Source organism: Dama dama, chromosome 5 (genome assembly GCF_033118175.1).
Source record: "Dama dama isolate Ldn47 chromosome 5, ASM3311817v1, whole genome shotgun sequence".
In the NCBI taxonomy this organism is placed as follows: domain Eukaryota; kingdom Metazoa; phylum Chordata; class Mammalia; order Artiodactyla; family Cervidae; genus Dama; species Dama dama.
The window spans coordinates 106,908,079-106,932,694 of record NC_083685.1 but is presented as its reverse complement, the minus strand read 5'-3'; the positions used below and the strand labels follow the sequence as shown (position 1 = coordinate 106,932,694).

Below are 24,616 nucleotides of genomic sequence, written 5' to 3'. Positions count from 1 at the left end.
ACTTGCATAAGATTTAGAATTCATCTGAGGCTGCAAATGTATGGTTGGGGATACAACTCTAGCAGGAAACACCAAAATTATGCCACATAGTTTCTTTCTTTTCACTTTTGGAAAAAGTCTCAGGAGTTGAATGATCAAGCATAGAAAAGGTATTTCTAGGTCAAGTTAGAGATTCTAAGAGAGTGAAGTATTTCCCCATGAGCTTTCAAATGCAGTTAAACATAGCCTCAAGTCCTATGCAGAAGTGAGTTGGAGTCTCTGACACAGTCCCTTTCCACCCGTAAAAGGCAGGTAAGAAGGGAGCTGGATATTTAGAAACAACGGGACTCTTTGGCGCATCCACTACAGAGACAGGCTCTTTGGTTGACCAAACCCAACAACACAAGTACCAGACTGCCTTCCAAGTTTGGAAGGAAAATTCAGCTCCTACCCCTTCTTGCCCTGTCCCCCAAATTATTTTCAAGTAATTTGTAACATCCCGGATCTCATCAGGGAAGCTCAGATAGTGTGAAACTAGAAAGTGGAGGTGACACTTCTCCGGGGCAAAGATCCTTAGCTACCTGTGCCAAATGTCTCACACAGACATGGACATGAAACAAGTCAAGTCTGTCTCAGGGATGTGGCTCCTCAGTGTGAGCCCTCCATCGCTGCCACTGTTGTACTGCCTGAGAGTCCCAGGAGAAAAGCCAGATATACAGAGTGGTTGCTTTCAGTAGAAAGTTACTACATAAAAGAGGCAAACTTCTAGGTCAATAATGGGGACTACCAAGGCATAGTAAAGTAAAAAGATTTAAAACAACAAGAAACTTTTGTTACTTATTTCTGTAGAAATCAACTTTTTGCATTTCGGAAACTAGTATTCCCATTCAAAACAGCCATTGAAATCTTCAAATGTCTAGAACATATTCATTACCAAACATAAGCATTCTCACAATTTTGCACTATCCCATCAATAACATACTGTCACCAGATAAAAAGCAGGAAGAATTTATAAACAGCTGCCTTCTTAGACTCCCACTTCATGTGGATATTAGTTAGTCTTGAAAACCTGAGTATTAGAATTATTAACTTTAAGGAAACAGACATGACATTTCAAGTCAGAAAGGAAAAATTTTGACTAAGGCCAATATACTCAACTTAACAGCCTTCTTTTACTTAAAAAAAAAAAAAAAAAAAGCAATCTAATTTCCTTATTTGAAAGAATTGAATTTGTTTTCAGTTTCGGAGGAGAACTGAAAGGGAGCAAGAGACCTGTACACAGCACAAACTACAGTGTTGACCGTGAAAGGTGAGCCAATGACTAAAAATGTTTTTATCAATAAGGTGCTCATATCACATGGAGAATACAAAGAAACCTCCTTCTTATTACGTCCTTCATATATTATGTATCAATAATATTTTAAAAATTAATTAGATGAGAACAGTAGAAGAGAAAGTAACTGGAAGTTTTTGAGGGATACGATAAGAGGCAGATCAAAAATCAGTAAGGGACTTCTGATAAACCCAGAGAGCAATTTGAAATTAGACTAAAATAAAATTATGAGTACAACCTTGCAAAATGTTTCTAGAAGAGAGCGAGCACATAGAAAGAGGGCATAGCAAAAGCAGCATTCATGATCCCTTACTCAGAAAGGGGAGGCATTCAGGAAGACTAAGATGAGAAAAAGATGTTCGGAAGAGATACTTAATGACCTTTAATTTGAAAGGAACATCTAGTTTCTGGTGAAAAACACATGAGGAGTAAGATAAGGATAAAATATTTCATCACTAGAGATGTAATACATGGAGAAACAAGATATAAATAAAAGTTTAAAGTGTAATCTAAATGGGGGAACAAAACAGAAATGCATAAAAAATTCACACCCAAGGTTTCAGCAAGCTGGTAGAGACAAATCAACTGGAATATAGGTGCGTTCCAATAGTCGTGGAGGATGAAATAATCAGAGGTAGGATTCAGATCAGGAAAAGAATGTTCCAGGATGCTGGCTTTTTGAAGGCACTCGAGAACAGAGTGAGAGGGACTGAAGCGGCAGTGAGAGAGATTAGAGAGATGGACACTCACTAATCTGTCGTAAGAAGACTGAAAACAACTCCAGGAGCACTGTGACAATACATATATTACCAAGTTATACACAGAGTCTAACAAGGTTGAAATCCACTTTGTAAGTAGTTTCTGACAATAGTATAGCTTCTACTTAGGGGATAAGGAAGAGAAGTTTGTTTTCTGGATATGCAATTCTGCAAATGATAAATGGTATACTATCTAATTCTTTAAACAAAAGTACTGAGTTACAGCTTCAAAGCTGGGACAATCAAGGAGTGTGATTTTCCTTTGAATATTGCAAAACCTATCCTCTAAGACAAAAAGATCTGATCACAAAGTCTATAAAAAGTCCAGAGAGTATAAAAGTACAGAACTATGAAAGTAGATATCTTGATGGCAACTTTTATGGCTTCCATAGAAAGTCTAGAGAGGATCTCTGGTTTGCTTTATCGAGGTAGTGTCCAGGGTTGGAAGGTCATTGTTACTTGTCACAAATGCTACAGATGACAGAAGCAGGTTAGCTAGGGTGTTGCTAGTACATAATAATGCCAGTATCTCTTAATGGCTGACCTTTCATTCCTGAAAAAAAAGAAAGAAAGAAAGATCTTTTGGGAAATTTCCTATCTTGGTTCAGGCAAAGGAAAATTAAAACCCAATATTTACTTGCTCAATTTTAATAGTCTGAAGAAATCCAAGTGAGTTGATTTTTGTAATGGGACATAGTTCATAAAATTCCTAAATGTAATTTATCCCTTTTTCATCAAATATTTCCCATACCATCTGGAATAGCATCAAAATGTTCATCATGTTGGTCAGCAACATAATAATAAAAGTTGTCTCTTCTATACAGTAGCTCAAACAGAAAGGTTTCTCTAACTTTAGTTTTTCTCTCTTTTTTCAGACATTAAAGTCCCACCCACCATTCTGTATTTCACTAACTGAAATCTTCAAGATGTGGTAAATACACACACAGACACACACATATATATATATACACACACATCTGCAATGAATTTCTGTTTCTGCTTGATTTTCTTAAAATTTCCAGTGAAATAAAAATTAAACTAAACAAGCATATCCATTCAACAAACATAAAAACTGAAAGAAAAAAAAAGTCAAGAAATAGAAAATAAAAAAAAGTTTACAAGCATCTCTTCAGAGTATTTTGCCTTTAGAATACAAGGGACAATCAACCATACATATAGAGTGTATACAGGGAACATTCTAACCACAATGAAAATGTTCTTCCAATCAATGTTGGTTTAAGAAAGATGGTATGACTATGGTAATGTCCATGCTGTCATTAATTTAGAACAGAAAATGTAAATGGTAGACTGTAAAAGTATATGTAACTGATTTGTAAAGGCTACTGTGAACTATGTAGTGAAGTTTTATGTGGAGACTTCCCTGCCTGCTAAAAACAGGAATCAAATCACAAATATGCATGGAAAGGAAGCCACATGCTTTAAACTGCTCATCTTATTTTCCTCATTCAAATGTAAAAAATCTAACTCTGTATAAGCCTGCCCCTCTCAATCTGAGAAAGCAACAAGCAGCCTTTCATTAAGGCTAAGGAAGAGTTTATATTTGAATGACAAATCTACGCGAAAGAATAGAAAAAATGTAAAAAGTAAATTAAAAAGCAATTATCAACTCAAATTGGGAATTTCTAAGTAAGTCTTAATTCTAGCAATGGTACAAGCCTTTGAAGACAGTAAAATTTAAGTCATGAAAAACAGCCTCAATTTGATATCTATATTAATGCTGAAATGTGGCCTTTGTTGTCTTTAAAATTTAAGTACAGATAAGGGCTGAGAACTCAAATTCCTCCAGAGTTCTTTTTTTCATAAACAGATAACAAATAGGTAATAATTTCTGAAGAAGTCACAGGGTGCTGTACTATAGGTGGGAGGGAACACACCACACAACACAACTTTTATCTTAGTAAAGGATCCCAATCAAATTTTTAACCCTGAGTTTGAGTCTTAAGCGTGTTAAACCTGATGCACATAAATGTTTAAGGCTTCATCCTGCAGTTCTATTCAGAAACACTGTTATGAATATTCTCAATGCATTTCATTAGGTATACGTAATCTGACACTGATGAACAGCCAATATGCTCCGAGCAGTTTTCCTGAAGACCACAAACCCCAAATCAGGGAAGGTATACTTAACTAGGGGAAAAGTTTCCAGGTTGTTCCATAATACATTTCACTAAGAACTGTGTGACAATGCTGATTTTTTAAAATCTTTTTTTTTTGGCTTCCATTAAGGGTGGTAGTGATTTTTCTGCTTAGTATTGGTTTTCCTACATAGCAGATATTTTCTTATGGCTATATTCACTTGAATGAAAAAAGAAATATGACTACCTGAATTTTCCAGTGTGTAGTTTATAGTACACCTCATAAAATGGTTGATTCTGTAAGTCTCCAGTTAGAATTCAGAACTGCAGCCCAATACTGTAAATTTATTTAGAATAAAATAAGGTATAACCAATTAATTAAGCTCAATTTACATCTTAAAAATCATTTTAATATTATAAGCTTGGGCATGAAAAAATGGTATGTCCACACAAAGGTGTATACCCACAAACTTGTCATGGAATGGAAATTGTGGAAGTAAGGGGAGGCAGCCACTAAAGATAGAGCAGTCATAAATAAAGAATTAGCTTTTCTTATTGGTTTGGGTACTTGAGTGTTCAAAGAATGTATACAAACATTTAAAACAGCATTCTTTAGAAGTTACATCCAAAAATAGGGAGAAAAGTATGATATTGAAGGTACTTTCTTGCCTCACTTCCAAATTTTGCTATGCTCACTATAGAAGACAAAGGCGATAATCAGAAAGAAAAAATTTGGAAGTATTAAACCAAAAAGCTAGCAGAGAATGCAGTATTTTAAAAATAGGGACTTAACCTCAATGGAGAGTTCCAGTTTTTCCTACCACAGTTTTTCCGAGCTAATAAGCCAGAAAAGTGCTGCAAATATTTCTGCACACTTAATATTAAAAATAAAAAATAAATAAAAGTCAGGGTTCTGAGTCACGCAAAGATTTAAAAGCCCGAGGAAAGAAAAATGAAGAAATTTCAAGATTAAAAAAACTGAGGAAGGAAGAGAGAGAGAAAGTAGACTTCGCACTGGAACTCAGTTCACTGACATGAAAAATTACAAAACTTTTAGCTATACTGAGTCTGGATAAATGTGATCAGTTAAAAATAATCTGCTAGCCCTTCTTCTCAACCTTTCCTATAATGAACCCCCGATTGACCATGCTCTTTATAAGTTACCCAAACGCTTCCAAACCTGCCCCAAATTAGAGACTGGCTCTTCTTATCACCAAGAAGACTGCTACCAGGTAATTACTTGCAGAGGACAGGGCGGCAAAATGTCACTTTCTTTCCCTCACTGCAATTTTAACTGTGTTGAACAGCTTGAGGTTGTGACTATATCCACTGATACAAGAGACATTTTAAAAGTCATAACCCATTTGTGTTCTTATCCAAATTTCTCAGCCACTATCAGCAACATCATGTTTTGATTTTAATGTACTATTTTATCTTTCCACAACAATTCTAGAAAAACAAAGCAACCTCAAAATGAGCAGTGTGGCAGGAGACTTCAATCTGTCATCCCACCAAGGTTGAATCTGAACACAGTTCTGAGGGAAGTGAGACGTGACTGAGCTCAAACAGCCTCCCCAACTTCCTCCTCTTGATGGTATACAGCTTGACTCAGATTTTCAAAACAGGCCAGCTTCAGGTGACTTCCCTGGAAAAGGCTCAACCCCCTGCAAATCATTCCATTTAACACACTAACTGAACCAAACAGAACATGGAGGACAGAGCATGTCCATAAGCCTAACAGACCCCCCCAAGTGTTAAGCAGAGATTAAAAAACTACCAAGGACTTACGTCAAGTTCTGAAAGCAAAACCTCATTTTTTGCAGTAACTTGGTCTGGAGACCCTCTGAGATATATCTACTTTCTGAAGCACCTTTGAGTTGTACGGATGTAAGAATAACTTTGAACTATAGAAGTTATATGCATCTTTAAGAATCACATTTTGATGATTATAAAAATTTTTTCTATTTTACAACATAGGTCCAGCTACACTGAAAAAATTACACCGCTTATTGAAATACATTTCATTTTAGAAACAGACTACTAAAGAAGTCTATACAAAAACTCTAAAATAATTTCTGTAGTAAAATAAAGAGTGCATTAGGAGAGCTACACAAAGAAGAAAATTTCTGTCTTTCTCTATAATGCTTGATATACTGTGAAACACAGCTAGCTCAACTCTGAAGCCAGCACCAAAAGCTGAAAATAATTTTTTACGATACACAGTGATACAATTAATGCTCTGGATTAATCTCACAGCCTTCCCGATTAGTACAAAGGAAACCAGGCCTGTCCCCTCTTTGAGGAGAAGTCCAGGATATAAAAGCAAGCATACCTCATCAGCTGATATGAAATTATAAAATTCCACAAGTCTGAGTATTTGAAATTTATAAAAGTCACCAGAAAATGCAAGCAAATTGGGCTTTACTTCGGTGGTTCCCTGGTTTAGATGACAGTTCCCTCCGTGAGCTCAAGGTCTTCTCGTTCACTCCCTCGGATGTGCTGATTCACCAAGACAATGACAAAGCTCCTGGTGGAGGCTGAGAGTCTGACAGCTACAGAAATGCTCACCAACCCCCTCTCTGCAAGCTCACACCGGGGCACGTGACTCGTGGAGAACACACTTAAGGAGATGGATGTTAGTGATGCTGTGCTGCACTGCTCTTCTCTGCCAGGTGCCGCAGAAACGTGTCCTCACCCTGGCCTCTGTTATTTAAAGGCTCACTCTTAAAGAGAGCTGGAGGCGGGGGGAGGTGAGGGACGGGGGGAATGGGCAGGTGGTGTGGGTGGTGAGGGTGAGCGTGGATGTGAAGGTGTGAGAAGGGGTGCGGGATGGGCCGGGGGGGCAGAGTGCCGACAGGGTTCATACTGGCGGGAGGGGCGGGGGTCGTGGGGGTGTTCACCGCAGAAGGAACTGGGGTGGCTGGGGAGGTTGTGAGTGGGATCTGGACAGCAGGCGGCACGTTCACGGGGCTGGTCACCCGGAAGCACTTCTCCTTGTGGGCCTTAAGCATGTTGGAGAAGCGGAACCGCTGGCCGCACACGTCACACGGGTAGGGCTTCTCGCCTGTGTGAGTCCTACGGTGCCTCTTCATGTTGGGGCGGCTGGTGAAGCTTTTGCCACAGATTTCACAGATAAAGGGTTTCTCTCCTGAGATGAACACAGACACAAAGACATGATTAACACTAGGCGGTAAGTATGTGCTCCAGCTACCCCTCACATTAAATAAGGAGGTTCCCACTCCTCTCCCTTACTGCATGTTATATTCTAATAGTCATAAGAGAGTCCCCCGAAGTGGGGACTTCACAAAAAACAGCAGACACAACTAAAACTTATGTACAACCTACCATTGGGGCTTGGTTAAAAGAAGATAAAAAAAAAAAAAAAAAGACATCTACAAAAGTGAGCTTCCATATCCTATAGGAAGAAGTGGTCAGATGGCTTTCCTGTGCTCAGGGGGACCAAGCCCACAGAGGAATCTCTGCTTTTAAGCTAGGCAGGCTGATCTGTAAGCAATTTCTGACATTCCAACCCAAAGTAGAACTTTGCTGAAAATGTCCCATGGAGTAAATAAGTCTCCTTATGTCTACTCGTACCTAATCCGTAGCACGTGGCTTACTTTCTGGTATTTGGGGAAATACTGGACTGACTCACCCTACAACACGGCTTTCTCTACCACATGGGACTGTCTGCACGTCTGAAGAGCACTCAGAGTCCTGGCTCCAGGCTACTAAATGCCCCCAAGACATTCTGACCATCAAAAATGTCCCCATACCATTTCCAAATGCCCATGGGTGTGGGGAGGGTTGAAAGGCAGGCTACCGTTCCTGGTGGAGAACCTTTGGGACAGGGACTCAAAAAGGAAACAAAACCCCGTAATTCTAAGTGCGCCTGGGGAGGAACTTGGGTTTGGGTTCTAAGGGATTAATTTTTAAGCTTTCCTTTGGATTTACTGCATAGCGGACTTACTGCTTATTCTATGCTGTTTGCCTGCCCCTCTCCCTCCTTACTGTTTGGGAGAAACAAAATGATGTTTGAGCATATATGTCTGTGATCACTTCATCCAGAATGCTGTGGTACGGTGTGAAGTACCTGTACACACGTGCGTCAGTGACCATGTGCTTGTTCATCAATGCTCAGTGTACGGAGCTTCTATCTTTACTGCAGCTCTGCTACAAGAGTTTGCTCTCACTTCAATCATTGCTCCCTTTCTTTCTAATAGATGTCCTTATTCTACTCAGTATAAATAAAAGCTACTGCATATTGTTCTAATATGCAGTATTACTTACTGTGTTCTAAGATCTCATTAACCTTTGGTGATCCTGACAGCCTTACGAGGGATGTATGTTGTTATCCCTATTTTACTGATGAGGAAATTAAGAAACTTGCTAAAGGTTCTATGGCTGGCGGAGAGGCAGGATTGAAAATTCTGCAGAATGGCTCCAGACACAAAAAGCACAGCACTTTACACCCCAATGCGTTGTGCCTTCCTGCACACACAAAGGAATGTTGTTTTCTTACTGTTTTCCTCCACTCTGAAACTTCTAACCCTTTGGCAAACACCTCTTTATCCATATTGCAGTCTTTACTTCTTCTCTCTGCCTTTGAAAATGGACATCTCCTGGTGCCCTCCTTCCATGGAAGCCAGAATTGTCCTCACTTCCTGAAGACTGAATTGAACCGTCAGGACAGACCAGTGTTCTCCACTGTTACCAGTACTATCTGCTGACTAGAGTATTTCTTTTATCTTCCTACCTTTCATTATTCAATCACTGCCACTCTTCACTGTGATTCACATTCATCTTTCTAGATAAATTCTGTACCCATTTGCTTTCCTTCTTTTTAATCCATTTCCTCCAATTAAAAACTTAAAATTCTATGTGAAATGGAATTGATCAACTGTGGTATACTTATCTAATGGAGAGTGTCATTAAGAACAATATTTAAAAAAGTATAGAAGTGTAATTGTTAACATGAAAATCTATAATCTATTATCTGTAGTCTATTAAGTAAAACAAGCAAGTTATGAAAATATGTGCATGTGTTATCAAAATGCATACAGGAAAATATGGAAAAACACAACAAATGTTACAAGTGATTATCTTTAGATAATGGGTTGTTTTATTCTCTTTTTTATGCCTATATGTACTTCCTGTTTTCTAAGATAAACATGATTTATTTGTATAATAAAATGTTTTAAAAGCACACCTATTTGATAACCTATTAATCCCCTTGACACTTTCCTCCTTGACTCTCCAGAGTTAATATTCTTCATTCCTAACAGCCATATGGAACCAGAGCCAAAGGATCTAATCTTTGATTATTAATCTAATACAGGCAAACACTCTCCATTTCACTAATCACTTCGTTGGTTCACTATACATGTTACTCACCGAAAGTTTATTAAATATATGGACATGTAACTTTCTGTTACATGTTCAAACCTGGGTCCAATACTGGATCTCTCTAATCATATCTCATTTGTAGTTTTCCAGGCTATAATGATTTGCCACAGATAGATCAAAAACTGTTAGAATTGGTCTACCACAAATCCATGCAGTCAAATTTAAATGAGTCCTTTTTACTACTTTCTAATCTTTTATCCATTTCTTGAGGTCCTACCAAATTTTCCACATTTGCTGTTCAAGACATAAACCCACAATCTCATGTAACTCTAACTCTCATTATTTATTAGACCCCATCTTTTAACTGTGCTAATGACTGATGATAAAATTTCCCTGAAACCTCAAGGCAAGATTACAATGAGGCTGAAACAAGGAAAAATAAAAATATAATATTTGAAATCAACCACCTGTACAATGTCCTATTTTAAGGAAATGCTAGTAAATGGGTGGCTGGAGGAGGTACTAACATCTAAGTCCATCAAGGTAACTAGAAACACATATATCAATACATCTTATGATGTGACCTAACTGTTACATACAGATAAAGCTAACCTAATTGTAAGAAATAATATTATAGTGATCTGAAGAACACACAATATAAATGAAGAGAGAATCTGCAGGGAAGATAAAAAAGAGCAACAATTTGGCTAGTTAGCTGACTTCTGCACTGTTCAAAGGAAAAAGTGATCTGGCCAATAAACATAACCACTCTAGTCTGCTTAAGAATATCCGTGTGAGCAGCATCAGAAATCTGTATATCTATATATCTGGCCTACCATAAGATTACAATCCTTCATCTGGATTACTGCAACAGCCATCTGACTGGTTTCACCTTATCTATTCTTGCTCCCCACTCTCCAATCCACTCTTCACACTGTGTAGCCAGAGTGAACTTTCAGACAGTTTTGTCACACTCTGCTTAAAACCATTTAAGGACTTCCAACTGTCCTTAGAACAAAGCTCAAACTTTTCTACATGGCTTATCCTATGATCCAATACTTGCTTATTGCTCTCAGGTATCATGTCTTACCATATTCCCTGTCTCCTCTCCTGCCCTAATTCGTCAAATTCTAGCCAATTTCATTTAGTTATACTTACTATGCTCTCATCACCAAACCACTGTTAGGCCTTGCTTGTCTATCACCCTAACCTGACAATAAGGTCTGTGAACCTAGGGACTATTTTAGCCTTGTTCACTACAGTAACCCCACTGAGTAGATTCTTAGCATCAATAAATAAATATTAGTTAATTCTAAGACATGCATTCCCCTCCCATATTGACATCTGTGAAACTGATATATACCATAACAATCGATGGCATTTCGTTCTTTAATTTGTAGCATTTTCTTAGTGATATATAAACTTAGCTTTGTCATGGAACTGATGACTTCTTGAATTCAGTGAAGGTTGGGACTCACCATTAAGATCAGTCGATTACCTTCCTTGCCTATAATTTCCTGTCCCTGACAATCTTGTGATTATAATTTAGCAACTAATATAAATTTTACTTTAGGCAAAGAATATTCTGACCAAAGAACATAGAGTTCTGAACCACCTATCATTCAGCCTTTTCATTGTAAATTAGCAATTTTATTAATATATCATTAAGACTATTTAGCATACACACACAAAAAGACTATTTAGCACACACACACACACAAAGACTATTTAGCACAGATCAATCCCTCTGATCCTGACTGGGTACACTGACAAATTCTACAAGTTGAGAACCAGACTCTGGGATGGTGCTTTTTGCCCTCATGATGTCCTGTGTATCCTTCCATTTTTTTACTTGCTTCATTAAATTTGTATCAAATAACTAAGTATGTGTTTCTGGAGTCAGATTGCCTTGGACAAGTTCTTTACTCTCTAAGCCTCATCTGAAAAATGAAGATAATAATAGGTTACTGTGATAAGTTAAAAATTCGAGGAAAGTGCTTAGGACAGTATTTGATACATAGTAAACATTCAATGCATTTTAGTGCTACTATTACTATTATTATTACTATTATTATCATCATTACTATCAGTGGACTATAAGCTTTTTGAGGGCAAAAACCAGGCCTTAATTCATCCTGTATCTCTAGGTACTTAGCACTATGCCTGGTATAAGGAGAATCAGCAATTATTCTATGTTGAACTCACCCCGTGTCCACACCATCCCAGGAAACCCTGCCTGAGGGCTGGTCGCTTCCCTAGATAAGATCTGCCTCACTTCTGTTTAACTGCAAAGAAATAGCCCAGTCAATGTCAGTTCCTGCAATGGCCTTAATCCCCACCAAAACACACTCTACAAGTGGTCCAACCAGCCGCAAAAGAGCTATCTTTTTTCTTCTGTAAAAACTACCCTTCTTGGGTCCTCTCTAAGGTACTACTGTCATCCTTATTTAATACTGATACCCGTGGAACCAGAGGCCTACAGGAGTCGCATAATTCAGGTGAGGTCACACTGCTAGTGAGTGGCAGTGCTTTCCCAGTGTGAGCATCATAAACAATATTAAAAGGCAGATGAAAAACCAGGGGGAAGCATTTTAATACTGCTGTTAAACAAGATCCAGGGGACATAAATAATACAAAGAGCTGTTATATAAAGAGCTACCACAAACAATAAGAAAAAGCCAAACACTGCAATGAAAGGATGCATACAAAAAAGGCACAAGCAATTCAGAAAAGAAAATATACTGATACCCAACAAGTGTACTGAAAGAAATGTTCCGTCTTACTTAGCAAGTAAGTACAAATTAACACAAAAAGAAACCATTTTTCACCTATTAATTCAACAATTATTTTATTTACATTGGACAGGGTTGAGAAAATGAGTGTTTTCATGCACAGCTGCTAAGAGTGTATATGGACAGCTATTTGGCAATACATACCACCAAGTCTTAAAAATACACACATCCCTTTGCCCTAATAATCCCATTTCCAGGAATTTATCTAAGTAAATAATCATGGATGTGTTAGCCAGAAAGTTGTTTGTCACAGTACTATTAATAACAGTAGAAAAATTGGAAAAATCTAAATGTCCAATGGGGAACTGGTTAAATAAAATGGAGATAATATCCTTAACAGGACTGTGGTAAAGGTTAAATTGATTAAATGAGATAATGTATGTAAAGTGCTTAAGATAATACTTGGCATATATGTGCATAATAAATGATGGCTATTATTACAACAAATTTATAAGGACTATTATACAACCATTAAAATGATATTACTGTTAATGACACAATACAGTAAAATAAAAGTAGGTTATAATAGAGCATAGAGACCCAATTTTTGTTTTATTACTATATATATGAATATATAAACAGTTTTTCACAGTATCTATATATGTTAAGAAATTACAGAATTTAAAAAATATATATCCTTAAATGTTAACAGTAGTGATCTCTCACTGATAAGATTATAGATCATTGCAATTTTCATATTTTCTAATATACTTTCGTAAGTATGTACTACCACTTTTAATGAGAAGAATAAACATTTCAGTGAATATAGGTGGCTATATTCCTTTAGAAGAAATAGGAAATGTTCAGGTTGCCTATCTGGTCAAAGAAGAATACATTAAATATATAATATGAAATATACACTTCAGTTTCATACTCTGGACATTTAAGGGCCTGAAAAAACAAAGAAGGACAAAGGAGAAAGAAGAAAGAGGAAGCAGCACAGAAGGAGAAGGAGAGGAGAAAGTCCAGGGAGCAAGAAGCACAGGGAGACGGGCAGAGAAGAGGCGAGCACAGAGGCAGAGAAGAGGCGAGCACAGAGGCAGAGGCTTACACGGTGGACGTTCCTTCTAGTCTTGTGACAAACATTAACTGGGCATCTACTATGTGCCAAGCACCGTCTGTGAGTGTGAAACAGCTTCTGCCATCAAAAAGACTTATTTTCTGCTGAACAGTTTCCTGCTGAATTAACAAAAAACTGTGCCCTAAAACTGACTCAGAACTAAGAATCTATTCAAGAACCACCAGACTTTAAGGGGAGAATCTGTTAAATACTCTGATATATACTGCTATCTGCTTAGGTTCAAAGTTAGCATTACCTTTTCAAATGCAATTTACTTAAACTTCTCTCATGACTTTTCCTCTAGCTTAACTTCTCTCATGACTTTTCCTCTAGCTTATTCCTTAAAATCTGAGGTGCTCTGCTCCGAAGGGGAAAGAAGCCCATCAGGCAGGCATTCTTCCTTGGACTTTAAATACAGAAATGGGAACTACAGAGATCCAGACATGGACAGAATTTCCTTACCACTTGTAAGCAGGCTAGGCAAGATAATCTCTTGTGGTTCTTTCTAGCTCTGCTACTCTGCAGACTAATAAAACCTAGAATTCTGTGATTAGATTTTATTTAAAAGCTTGAAAAATGTTTCATACTGTTCAGTTTGTACAAAGACATCTAATTCCAGAGCATCAAGATGAGATGGAGATACAATGCCTCAGTGTTTACACTGGGCTGTTATTCTAACTAGCTCTCTGAAGGCTGGGTGATCAAATGCTTACAAGACAAATCTATGTTATGAAGCATATACCCCTGAAAACATAAAGCAGTTAAAACATTATTTAACCTCAGTTGATGGTTATGTTCATGAAAAGTAGTGAATTTTGGTAAATCAATTCCAATCAAACTTTAAGAATACTGAGAGGGTATTCTGCTAAAAGCAGTCAATACCCTCCATTTTTTAAAGACATAGACTCCTTTCCTCAGAAAAATAACATATACACATACACAAAATAAGTTTCATACAATTTCAGAAGATCCTGTGCCCCAAATACAGAGTCCATCACCTTGAAGGAACTCACAGTTAAAAGGCACTAACAATACTTTTTGAAACCAATAAATTGATAAAAGCCTAATTTTTCAATATTATAAATTTGTATTGTTCAATATCAGATTTATGTAAAGCGGCATTTGCACTTAGGATGCAGAGGCTTGTGGTTTAGAATTTTAAGTAAACAGACTCACAGGTGATCATTAGCAAGTGCCTGAGACACATCTGTACCTTTCTCAAGAATTCCTTACCAGTGTGTGTTTTCATGTGCTCGTCGAAGTACTGCTTCATGTTGAAGTCCTTGCCGCACCACTGGCACATGAACTGCTTGTGCCCGATGTGGATGCTCATGTGGGAGCGGAGCTGGTACTTGTACTGAAACCTTTCGTCACAGTTCTGCATTGGACACAGTGGAGACTTCTGAATGCCAGGCATAGCAGCTTTACCTGCACCCACCCTATACAGTCTGAGATCAGGCTTATTTTTCATACTCAGAATAGAACCTACTTGTGTCCAAATGTTTGGCTCTGCTTGTATTTCCAGGCTGAGTTATTAATAAAGGGGGATATTTCCTAAATAATTATCACTGAAGTATATCCAACTTCTCTGAATTAGTGAGAAATGGAAAATAATTCATCACTTGTCAGTCCCAATTTTAACCTAATCTAAGAAAGTCAACACTGTGTTAAAAATGACTGCTCTTTACCCAGCAGTGAGCTAACAACACACAGCGCTCAGCACACAGGTCTGATGGTTCTGTGGAAACGCATGCCTTTCTTCCACGGCTCACCAGGAATACACACACACAAGCCAGCCCCCACCCCTGGGCCTGGTGGGCAGCCCAGGCCTTACCTCACATCTGAAGGGCTTCTCTCCAGAGTGCTGCAAGGAGTGCACCTTGAGGGACATACTGCGTTTGAATGACTTTCCACAGGTTTCACAGGTAAATGGCATATCTTTTGTGTGTGCTGCAACACAGAATGCACTTATACTCAAAATCAGTTCACCAAAAGGCTCAAACTGGAAAAGAGATATGTTCTACTGTAAGGACATCATTTACTACGCTTTAATCTGTGAGGCTGTAACAGCGAAGTTGAAAGAATAACAATGTTGAAAAGAAACCTGGGTGTGGAAGACTCTACCATCCAATCTGGTGATGCTTACTGAAGACATGTTGCATTTGGTTTCAACAAGTCAAAACTGATTCAAGTAAGGCAGTTTCTCATATCCTGCCCAATTCAAAGCATAAAACTCACCAATGAACAAGGGAAAATTATAGGTGTTAGAGAAAAGCAACTTACCAACCATATGTTTCCGTACATGAGCCATGGTATAGAATTTCTTCTCACAAATTTCACAGGAAAATTTCTTTTCTGCATATCCATGGACAATCTTGATATGTTCATGAAGGGACCAGAGTTTCTTGAACGATTTATTACAGGAAACACACTAAGCAGGATAAACAGAAACAATCTTTATTTATAGGGGTTTCCAGACGCCTCACCTGTGGCCCAGCAGCTGAAACTGGCCAAGATGAATGGGTTGCAGTTATTATATAGTTCCTTCGACCAAGGACTGAACCCAGGACACAGCGTAAAAGTGCAGAGTCCTAACCACTGGACTGCCAGGGAAGTCCCATGAAGTGGGCGTGCTTTAGATTTGTGGCACAGACCAGAATCCAAACAAAGGCTATTTTTCCATGAAGTCCAGATTTCAAAACCAACATCTTTATGTTCCATTTCCTAAGATGAATTTTTTAGAGACACTTTGGGAGTATGAAAACAATGGCAAAAAGTAAGACAAAAAAGAAATACAAAGTTCCACTAATATCAAAGAATTGACTGCTTTTATCAAATTAGTATTGTACCTTTGAAAAGAACCTTCAAGTTTTGTTTTTTGTAAAATATGGATTACTGTAAGCAGCTGTTTCCTACACATGGGTTACTATGCAGTTAATATGTGTTTACCAGAGAATACAAACTAATTTTAAATTAACATAAAAGCAAGATAAAACAAAGCATACGTGAATGGTCATAGATCTACAGAAGAATAACAATATTTTTGTAGCTTAGCGAACATATTCAGAGTTTCCCTTAATACAAACTACTGAGATTTTACTATATTTTCCTAATTTTCTCTACTAAACATTTCCCTCTGGCAGAATTTAACATAACCGCTCAGCTGCTGGCATCCTCCCTTTTCCTGAGGAGCTCAGATCCAGATCCCACACAGGCATCTGTAGGAGACACAGGCAATCCACCTACTGCCCTATATTAGGTATCATGACTAGTCTAAGATATCATAACATGTATCAAAATAAAATACTTCTGGTTAAAAACAGTATTAGGAAGTTCTAGGTAACCATCAGACTCCATAATACATAAGGGAAAAAGTTGTTACTTGCTGCAAAATTTAATAAACATCTCTAAACACACTGTCACTTCAGGAAATGAGGACCAAGAAGAGTCACAGAGATAAGCCTCTAGCTGGATACTGCTGGAGGAAAGGACAGACAAACCCTATAAGCCATTCATTCTGTAGAGCACAGTTTTAATTTTTACTAGTTATTAGGTCATCAGAATTAGAAATGCAAAACGAGTTCATTCAGCAAAATCCACAAAACTTAAATTATAAATTTAAATGAAATTACAGTGCGGAACAGTGAATACAGTCACACAAAAAAAGGACTTATTAAATGTTTTCTTTTCTGCATTTCTTGTTGTTGTTTAGTCACTAAGTTGTGTCTGACTCTTTGGGACTCCATGGACTGCAGCCTGCCAGGCTCCTCTGTCCATGGTATTTCCCAGTCAAGAATATTGGAGTGGGTTGCCATTTCCTCCTCTAAAGGATCTTCCTGACCCAGGGATTGAATCCTCATCTCCGGCACTGGCAGGCACTGGCATGCGGATTTTTAACCAGCAGAGCCACCAAGAAAGCTCCTTCTGTACTTAATGAAGCAAAGTTAAAAGAAAAAAACACAAAAAACAACTACACAAAGATCCAGATCAAGAGACACCTTTTCAGCAATGAATCATTACAGAACTAAGTTTGACCCCTAGGGTGCAGCACAGCATCGCACTTCCTCTGGCCTGAACTGATGCAACCAATTGAGAACCAAGCCTCGGCACCAGTAGTTACTGAATGACAGGCGCCATGATTCAGTCTTCTTTTATTTACCAAGTATGTCAGAGATCAAGTCACATCTGATGAATCAAAATGCAGAGAATTTTTAGCAAATATAATTTACACATATATTTATTTATACTTTATTTTTGGCAGCGCTGGGTCTTCGTTGCTGCGTGGGCTTTTCTCTAGTTGTGGAGAGCGGGGGCTACTCTCTAGCTGCAGTCAGAGCTCAGGCTTCTCCCTGTGGTGGCTTCTCTTGTTGCAAAGCATGGGCTCTAGGGCACAAGGGTGTCAGTAGTTGCAGCACATGGGCTTAGTAGTTGTGACTCTGGGGCTCTAGAGCACAGGCTCAATAGTTGTGGCACACGGGATTAGCTGTGGCATGTGGGATCTTCCTGGATCAGGGATCAAACCCATGTCTCCTGCATTGGCAGGCAGATTCTCTACTACTGAGCCAGTGGAGAAGCCCCTAATTTATATTTTTTAAAAACCTCTTTAAAGTAATGCTTTCAGTTGCTGATTAAAAACAAGAAAGAAAAATGCAAAATAAGGAATATTCCAAATCAGGAGTACTCCAAGAAACACACTGAAACCAAATGATTTCATCTTCTACAAGAAGTTCAGCTTAAGTATGGTACGAGAAATGTCTATTTTACACATCTTTTGGAGACATTAATACACTTACCTTTCATGAATGTTCATATTCATAAATATGCACTTACATGTGCAAACCAACATAGCTCAACATAATATAGTTCACACAACATGATATAATTAGCACACCTCTTAACCTATCACAATACAGTCCTTTCAAGACACCAACCTGGTTTGAATACCATGTTTTGTTATGTTAATACTACACAGTAGCATTATATAAGCCTGCTGCCTACCAGGTAGGCAATATTTTCAATCAGCTCAGCCTCCTTTAAAGTTTGCATATTCCCATGAGCTTAGCCTCTTGACAAATTTAGTGCTGTCATCTCTCCACTGCTTTAGAAGCAAACTCACTCCTGGAGATCTTCCATTTCCACCAGTCTGAGTCATTATGGTTTTTGTCCCCAATAGCTGCACTAGGACCTGGCATCCTTTCAAACCTTAGAAAAGGACCTCTCTCTACTCCTGACTTTTACTTGATATCTCCCACCTTGACAGCGAAGACACCAGAATGAACTATATTACATGTCTTACAAGAGTAAATCTCAGTGCCAAGTCGGTGTTGACTTTACCTCCTTGTCAATCACCTATAACAGATTCCCCTTTCCAATGGACCTGGGTTCCCACTAGTCCAGCGTCGGTTAAATTTATGCTTTTGAAAGAAAATGTTAAGCCTGGTTTTGAAAATACCAAAGCAGGGGCTTTAAAAAAAAGATAAATTGGTGAAAACTGTCCCTTCAGCCTCTATTGTATTTATTCTCTTGGGCAGATACCAGGTGAGTCTGAAACAGCCAGGTTCTATCCTGGAAAGTTTGCCCTCTTGGTGATAAGACCTACCTGAATATTTTTTTCACAGTCTGTTTGCTGGTGAAGGGACAGCTCACTTTCCAGGACAAACTTCTTGCCACACTTATCACAAATCTGCATGCGCCTATGAGTAACGTTCATGTGCTTCTCCAGGTACCAGCGAGTATTAAACACCCTGGGGCACTTCTCACAGGTCAGAGTCTCTTTCTCTTCACACTTAGCTTTCTGGACTGGTGCTTTGGGCTCCTTTGTGGCCCGCTTCTTACGCTTAGGTGGCTCTACACTCTTCCTACGACCTCTCGTAGCTCTGGGAGAAGGGGAAGTGGCAGCTGCGGCAACAGAGGTAGCTCTCCTGGTTCTCCTCTGTGTAACGCTGACCTTCTCCACCGTCTTCTCCTTTTTCTTCTGCCTTTCATTCTCTCCATAGTCATTGCTGTCATCCGTGGCCTCTTCCTCACTCTCTTCCTCTTCCTCCTCACTGCTTGTCTTAAGAACAGGAGTCTCTTTGGACTGAGAAGAGACACCCTTTTCCCCTTTAGACACATTTAACGTTTGATTATTAAGGTTTACCTCCACTATGATCTGCTCCCTTTTGTAGGAGACTTCCTCCTCCTCCTCCTCTTCTGTGTCATCAGAATTCTCTCGGTCTTCTTTAACACCGTGCACGTCAGACACTGCTCTTGTCTCCCTGAAATACGGCTGCTCCTCTGTTTCATGGAGATGTGGCTTGCTCATCTTGGTGTCCACTAACACAGAATAAGGACTTCCTGATTCCCTTTTGTACACTTTGGTGGACAGGTCGAGTTCTTGGTTGGCACCATGATAAAAGGAAGATGGCACTTGACCACGACGGCTATCTTCTTGTGCCATTCCTGCTATGTGCACAGCACGGTTTTCAACCAGCTCCTGACAAGAACTGGCTGTGTGGCTCATTAGTAAGTGGCCTAATTTATTAAGCAGTTCAGACTATAGAGAACAGGCTTAAAACAGGGTAATTATTAAGACTCAAATCTTTTTCCATCCAATGAAGAATCACTCAAACGGGGGGGGGGTGGGGGAAGGTATTCCTGGAACCTGTGTGCAATTCTTCCAGTGTGTTGCAGCACCAATGCATAAGTCAAAAGGTTTGGTATTATGGCAAGAGCAGAGCACTAGTGATTTTCCTTTTGCAGAGAGCTGCAAGTGACTTGGAGCATCTTATCTGCAGAGAAAAGCAAAGAGAAAAAAGATCAGATATTTCTTATTTCCTTCTTATAGCATGCACTGACATCATACAACAAACATACCTTAAATGATTAAACTCTTTATATATACAATTCTTTATCCTGCTCAAATGGTTTCAGTGTGGGCCATAATTTTACTGCATAACAAGAATTCAACACACATTTTGTTAGAAGGTAAATTCTAAGACAGCAGGAGTCATTGTCTGTCCCATTCACTGAGACATCCTTAGAGCTTAGTACAGTGACTACCAGCACCTAGCTAGTATTCATTACATACTTAATCATGCTTAGTGAACACCTCTTTTTGCATAGCAGTCATTATCCTGGACATACTGACATGGCAGAAAATATGGTCCATGTCCACAAGGAGTTTACAGTCTAGATACACAGTATGTGAGGTCCATGAAATACACAAGAACCTCATGCTGGCTGGCTTTCTTTTCAACATCAGACACCACCATCCATCACAGTGAGAGCTTAAGGAACAAAGGTAGTAGTGGTCTAGGCACTGTGGACCAGAAAAATAAAGCAGCTAACTGACATAACAAGAGAAGAGAGAGAGAGATATCCCTGGCCTGAAATAATTTATAATCGAGGTATAGATATCATTGTTTTCAGGCTTATTAATTTCAAAGTTGCTACGTATTTTAAAATTTGTTCTATGCATAGCTCTCTAGATTCACTCAATAGCCAGGTGATTTTCATGTGTCAGCTGCACAGAAGTCTAAATTCTAAGAAACAATAACCATAAAGCTGATATGGTTCCAGGAAAAATAAAATCATCCATTAAAAAAAAAAAGATGAGAAGGGTGCATAATTTGCTTTGTGACGTACCTCACATTGCTGCTTAGCCAACCACTTAACTTCTGAGTCACATAAATATTAACTACAGGCACATACCCTGTCTAATTAACAAAAGGAAGGAAACTAGTACTTACTGAATACCTGCTATGTGCACAAACACTGTAAAGGTGCTCATTATTTGTTATTTCTATTTAATGCCCACTACAAAACTTTGGGGTTGATTTTTAAACTTATTTTAAATCTTTCATCAAAGTAATCACTAATAAAAAAAAGCATCCGCAGTTTTACAAATCAAATATACTGCAAGGTTTATAACAAAAGCAGCCACCCTCTGCCTACTTCATCCCATCTGAGTCCTTTACCACAGACAAAAGTGTTTCTTTTAGCTGTTCCGCTTCCCTTTCCCCCTGTATTTACTTTTATATTTCTAAACAATGTGATTATGTTTCTTTTCTTTTTCTTTTTTTTGGCTGTGCCACATGGCATGTAGAGTCTCAGATCTCCCGTCAAGGGTTGAGATGGGGCCCTTGACGGTAGAAGGGTAGAGTCTTAACGACCAGACCACCAGGGAAATCCCTGTGATGATATTTCTATTGCTTGACTATTTTCCCCCCAATTTTAGACACTACCACTTATCTCCCACTATAGTTTTCTTACCTTAATGCTCTCAACTCTCCTTTCATCCTCCCAATATAGTTGTATCACTTTCTTATAAAGTGTTTATTGCTTACATTATTATGACTATAATAAGTAATTCACAACTATTTCTATCATTCCTCTGCTACTGTCTCTCTTCCATTGTCTAAAAAATTATTTTAGGGAATTCCCTGGTGGTTCAGTGTTAGGATGCTATGCTTTCACTGTCAAGGGCCTGGGTTCAATCCTGGTTGGGGAACTAAGATTCCATAAGCCATGTGGCATGGCCAAATAAGTAAATTAATTAGCTTAAAAAAATATATTTTACTTTCATTTTAGTAGAATTTCAGAAAGGAGCAGCGATAAATGCCACCGTGCTTTACTTGACATCTGAATATATATATATATATATATATATATATATATATATACACACTTCTTTGTATTTATGAAAGAGGAAATTATGCCTATGAGAGGTTAAATAATTTGTCTAAGATCACATATCTGTTAAATGACAGATGCAATATTTGACCCCAGGCCTGCCTGACTCTAAAGCTTTATTTCTACTATGACAGATGACATTCCAAAATAATTTAAACTCAACTCTTCCTGTAACCATATAGCTTTTTAATCAGTTTTGTACCTTGTATTTTAAGTAGGAAAATCACAGTAGCTTTATTTTATATTGCCCAAACTTCTGAAATAATGTAAACTACTACAAGTACCAGTAAATAAAACTTACCCACATTAATTATCTCAAATTAAGCAAGGGAAGAGGGACAGCAAAATTCAATTAACCAGCAAAAAATAGGAGTAGAACAAAATCATGAAGAAAAATAAATGAAAGGATGTCCTCTACGGTAGTCATTAATGTGCTCTTCCCAAATATCCTGGCCCTCAGCCCTCTGGACACACGACAGGGCTGTACTCTCTGACTCTGCCCTCCCCAGGAGTCGGGTGGGGCCGCGTGACTACTTCCGGCCAGTACCGATGAGTAGACGTGACACGTGGATGAGCAACATGAGACCCTCCAGGCCTCCCCTCCCACTGGGACAGCGACCAGCAACCCTCAAAGTGATGACTGCTATGGCTGCCATCAGCCTAGGACCCTGAGTAACAAAATGACCCACAGGATATGCACAGTGCAGCAATCATTAAAATTCTTTTGTATTTTAACTTGAGGGAGAACATGTTTTCAAAGCCACTGAGATCTTGTGTTGTTTATTACTGCAGCATAACCTGGGTCTCTCCTAGCTGATACAGGTGGAATCCAGAAGTGTGGTACTGTCTCATCAAAAAACCTAAAGTATATGGTGAAGGCTAAGGAGCTAGGGAGAAGGAGGTAAGGAAAAACTTACCAGAGGCTAAAAGGATAGCAGCTCATAGTGTGCAGTGGTGAAGAGAGCTAATATGCCTTGAGAATTTATAGCTCTAGTGGGAAAATGGACCATTAAGAGATTGTGTTGGTTACTGCTGGCTGTATTTAACAAATTACTGGATGAATTCAGAAAAGAATTCATCAGTTTCCATGTGGGGTCAGAACAATCAAGTGCTTAACCCCAAACTGAGAAGGTCTCTGAGCTACAAATGCTGATTAGAGTCCAGTCTTGAGGTCAAGAATCAAGTCAAAGATTTGGCCTTTACAACCACTGATAAAACCTCCCAACTGATTAAGGTACTGCTGAATAAAACAGCATTTCTAAAAAAAGACTGAAGAGGGGTTCTCTCATCAAAACAGCCTCTTAGTCTGTTTTGCTACCAAGCATGTTGCTTTGATGTGAATTAGTTCAAATGCTATTAGTAAATAAGGAAATGATGTCAATATAACACAGAAGTTAAGTTGGTTTATATGCACTTTTCTCTTGTTGGAAGTAGCAAGGAAAAAGCTTTCCCAAATTTAAAAGAAAGCCTTAGCAATATATGAAAACGCCAAGAAGCTAAACATCCCACTTATGTACCTTCCTTTAATGCAAGTCGTGGCTGATTTAGCTGCTTCATGAACCACTGCATTTTCCATTTTATATCTGGTGAAGCTGAGGATGTATGTTTCTCCTCCTGTGTTTAAAGAAGAAAGTTTTTGATTGCTGATTCATACACCACACCACAGATCAAATTTTTACTGTAATGAAATTAGTTTCTATTGTAAGTGAATGTCTTCAAGAGCCCAAAGTCTCAGAGGAAGAAACAAGCATTCCAGAGACTGAGTCTGTAAAGTTTCAGCGAACTGATGCTGACTGCATATGCCAGTGGAGATTTAATATGCTATTGTTTTTATTTTAATTACCTTGTTTTTACTAGTGCACTGGTTACAGTGGTCCACAGATTTTGAGTCTGCACAATCCTATTTTTTCCCATAAGCCCTGTTTATTTTCGTGTGCAATTCTGCAGAATTCAGGAAAGCATATATGGTATTATAGTAGAAATACCAGTACTCAAAATTAAGTCAAGAAAGAAGTATGAGACCAATAAGGCAGAGCCACACAACAAATCTATGAACTTATGGTTAGAAAGAATTGTGGATGCGGCTAGGGCACATGGACCTGACTGGAAACAAATAAGTAAAAAGCCAACTAAGTTTTTGAAGGTTATACTGCTAAAAGGACCACCAGCCTACGCTTGAGAGGCTGCGACTATTCAAGACGTTTTCTTTCTTTTTGGCCGCACCATGTGGCATGTAGAATTTCCCTGACCAGGGGATCAAACCCATGCCCTCCTTAGTGGAAGCAGAATCTTAACCACTTGACCACCACGGAAGTACTCAAGACTTCCAGAAATGATCTTTGCGTTCCCAAGCATCCATGGCAGGAGGTGGATTAAAAAAGCTGTTCATCCCTTTAAGGGGGAATATTCCTCATTGTCCGTTTGGGATACAGCAAAGGAACACAACAGGAAAAAAGGAGGATCAAGAAGATTAAGCCAGGGAGCAAAGAAAGAGCAGACCATTGAGTTAAGGAGCAAACTCGGGATCTCATCAAGAACATTCACCATCCCTGGAGGGGTCCCCTCAATGACTGCTCAGAGGG

At 38.6% G+C, this 24,616-nt stretch overlaps 1 protein-coding gene across 4 annotated transcripts in view; it reads right to left on the bottom strand.

The window, feature by feature from the left end:
* The window catches only part of ZNF652 (zinc finger protein 652), a 70,299-nt gene that overhangs the window by 9,000 nt on the left and 36,683 nt on the right, over positions 1-24,616 (bottom strand). For 2 of the 4 annotated variants that reach the window (XM_061143784.1, XM_061143787.1), the window contains exons 2-6: positions 18,961-20,131; positions 15,645-15,792; positions 15,196-15,311; positions 14,595-14,739; positions 1,160-7,314 (exon numbers count right to left, since the gene is read on the bottom strand). In XM_061143784.1, the coding sequence (XP_060999767.1) occupies positions 6,803-7,314; positions 14,595-14,739; positions 15,196-15,311; positions 15,645-15,792; positions 18,961-19,863 (1,824 nt within the window). In that variant the 5' untranslated portion in view covers positions 19,864-20,131 and the 3' untranslated portion in view covers positions 1,160-6,802. Of the gene's footprint in view, positions 1-1,159; positions 7,315-14,594; positions 14,740-15,195; positions 15,312-15,644; positions 15,793-18,960; positions 20,132-23,551; positions 23,649-24,616 lie in introns of those variants that run through there. The other 2 variants (XM_061143785.1, XM_061143788.1) reach the window with 2 other exon arrangements.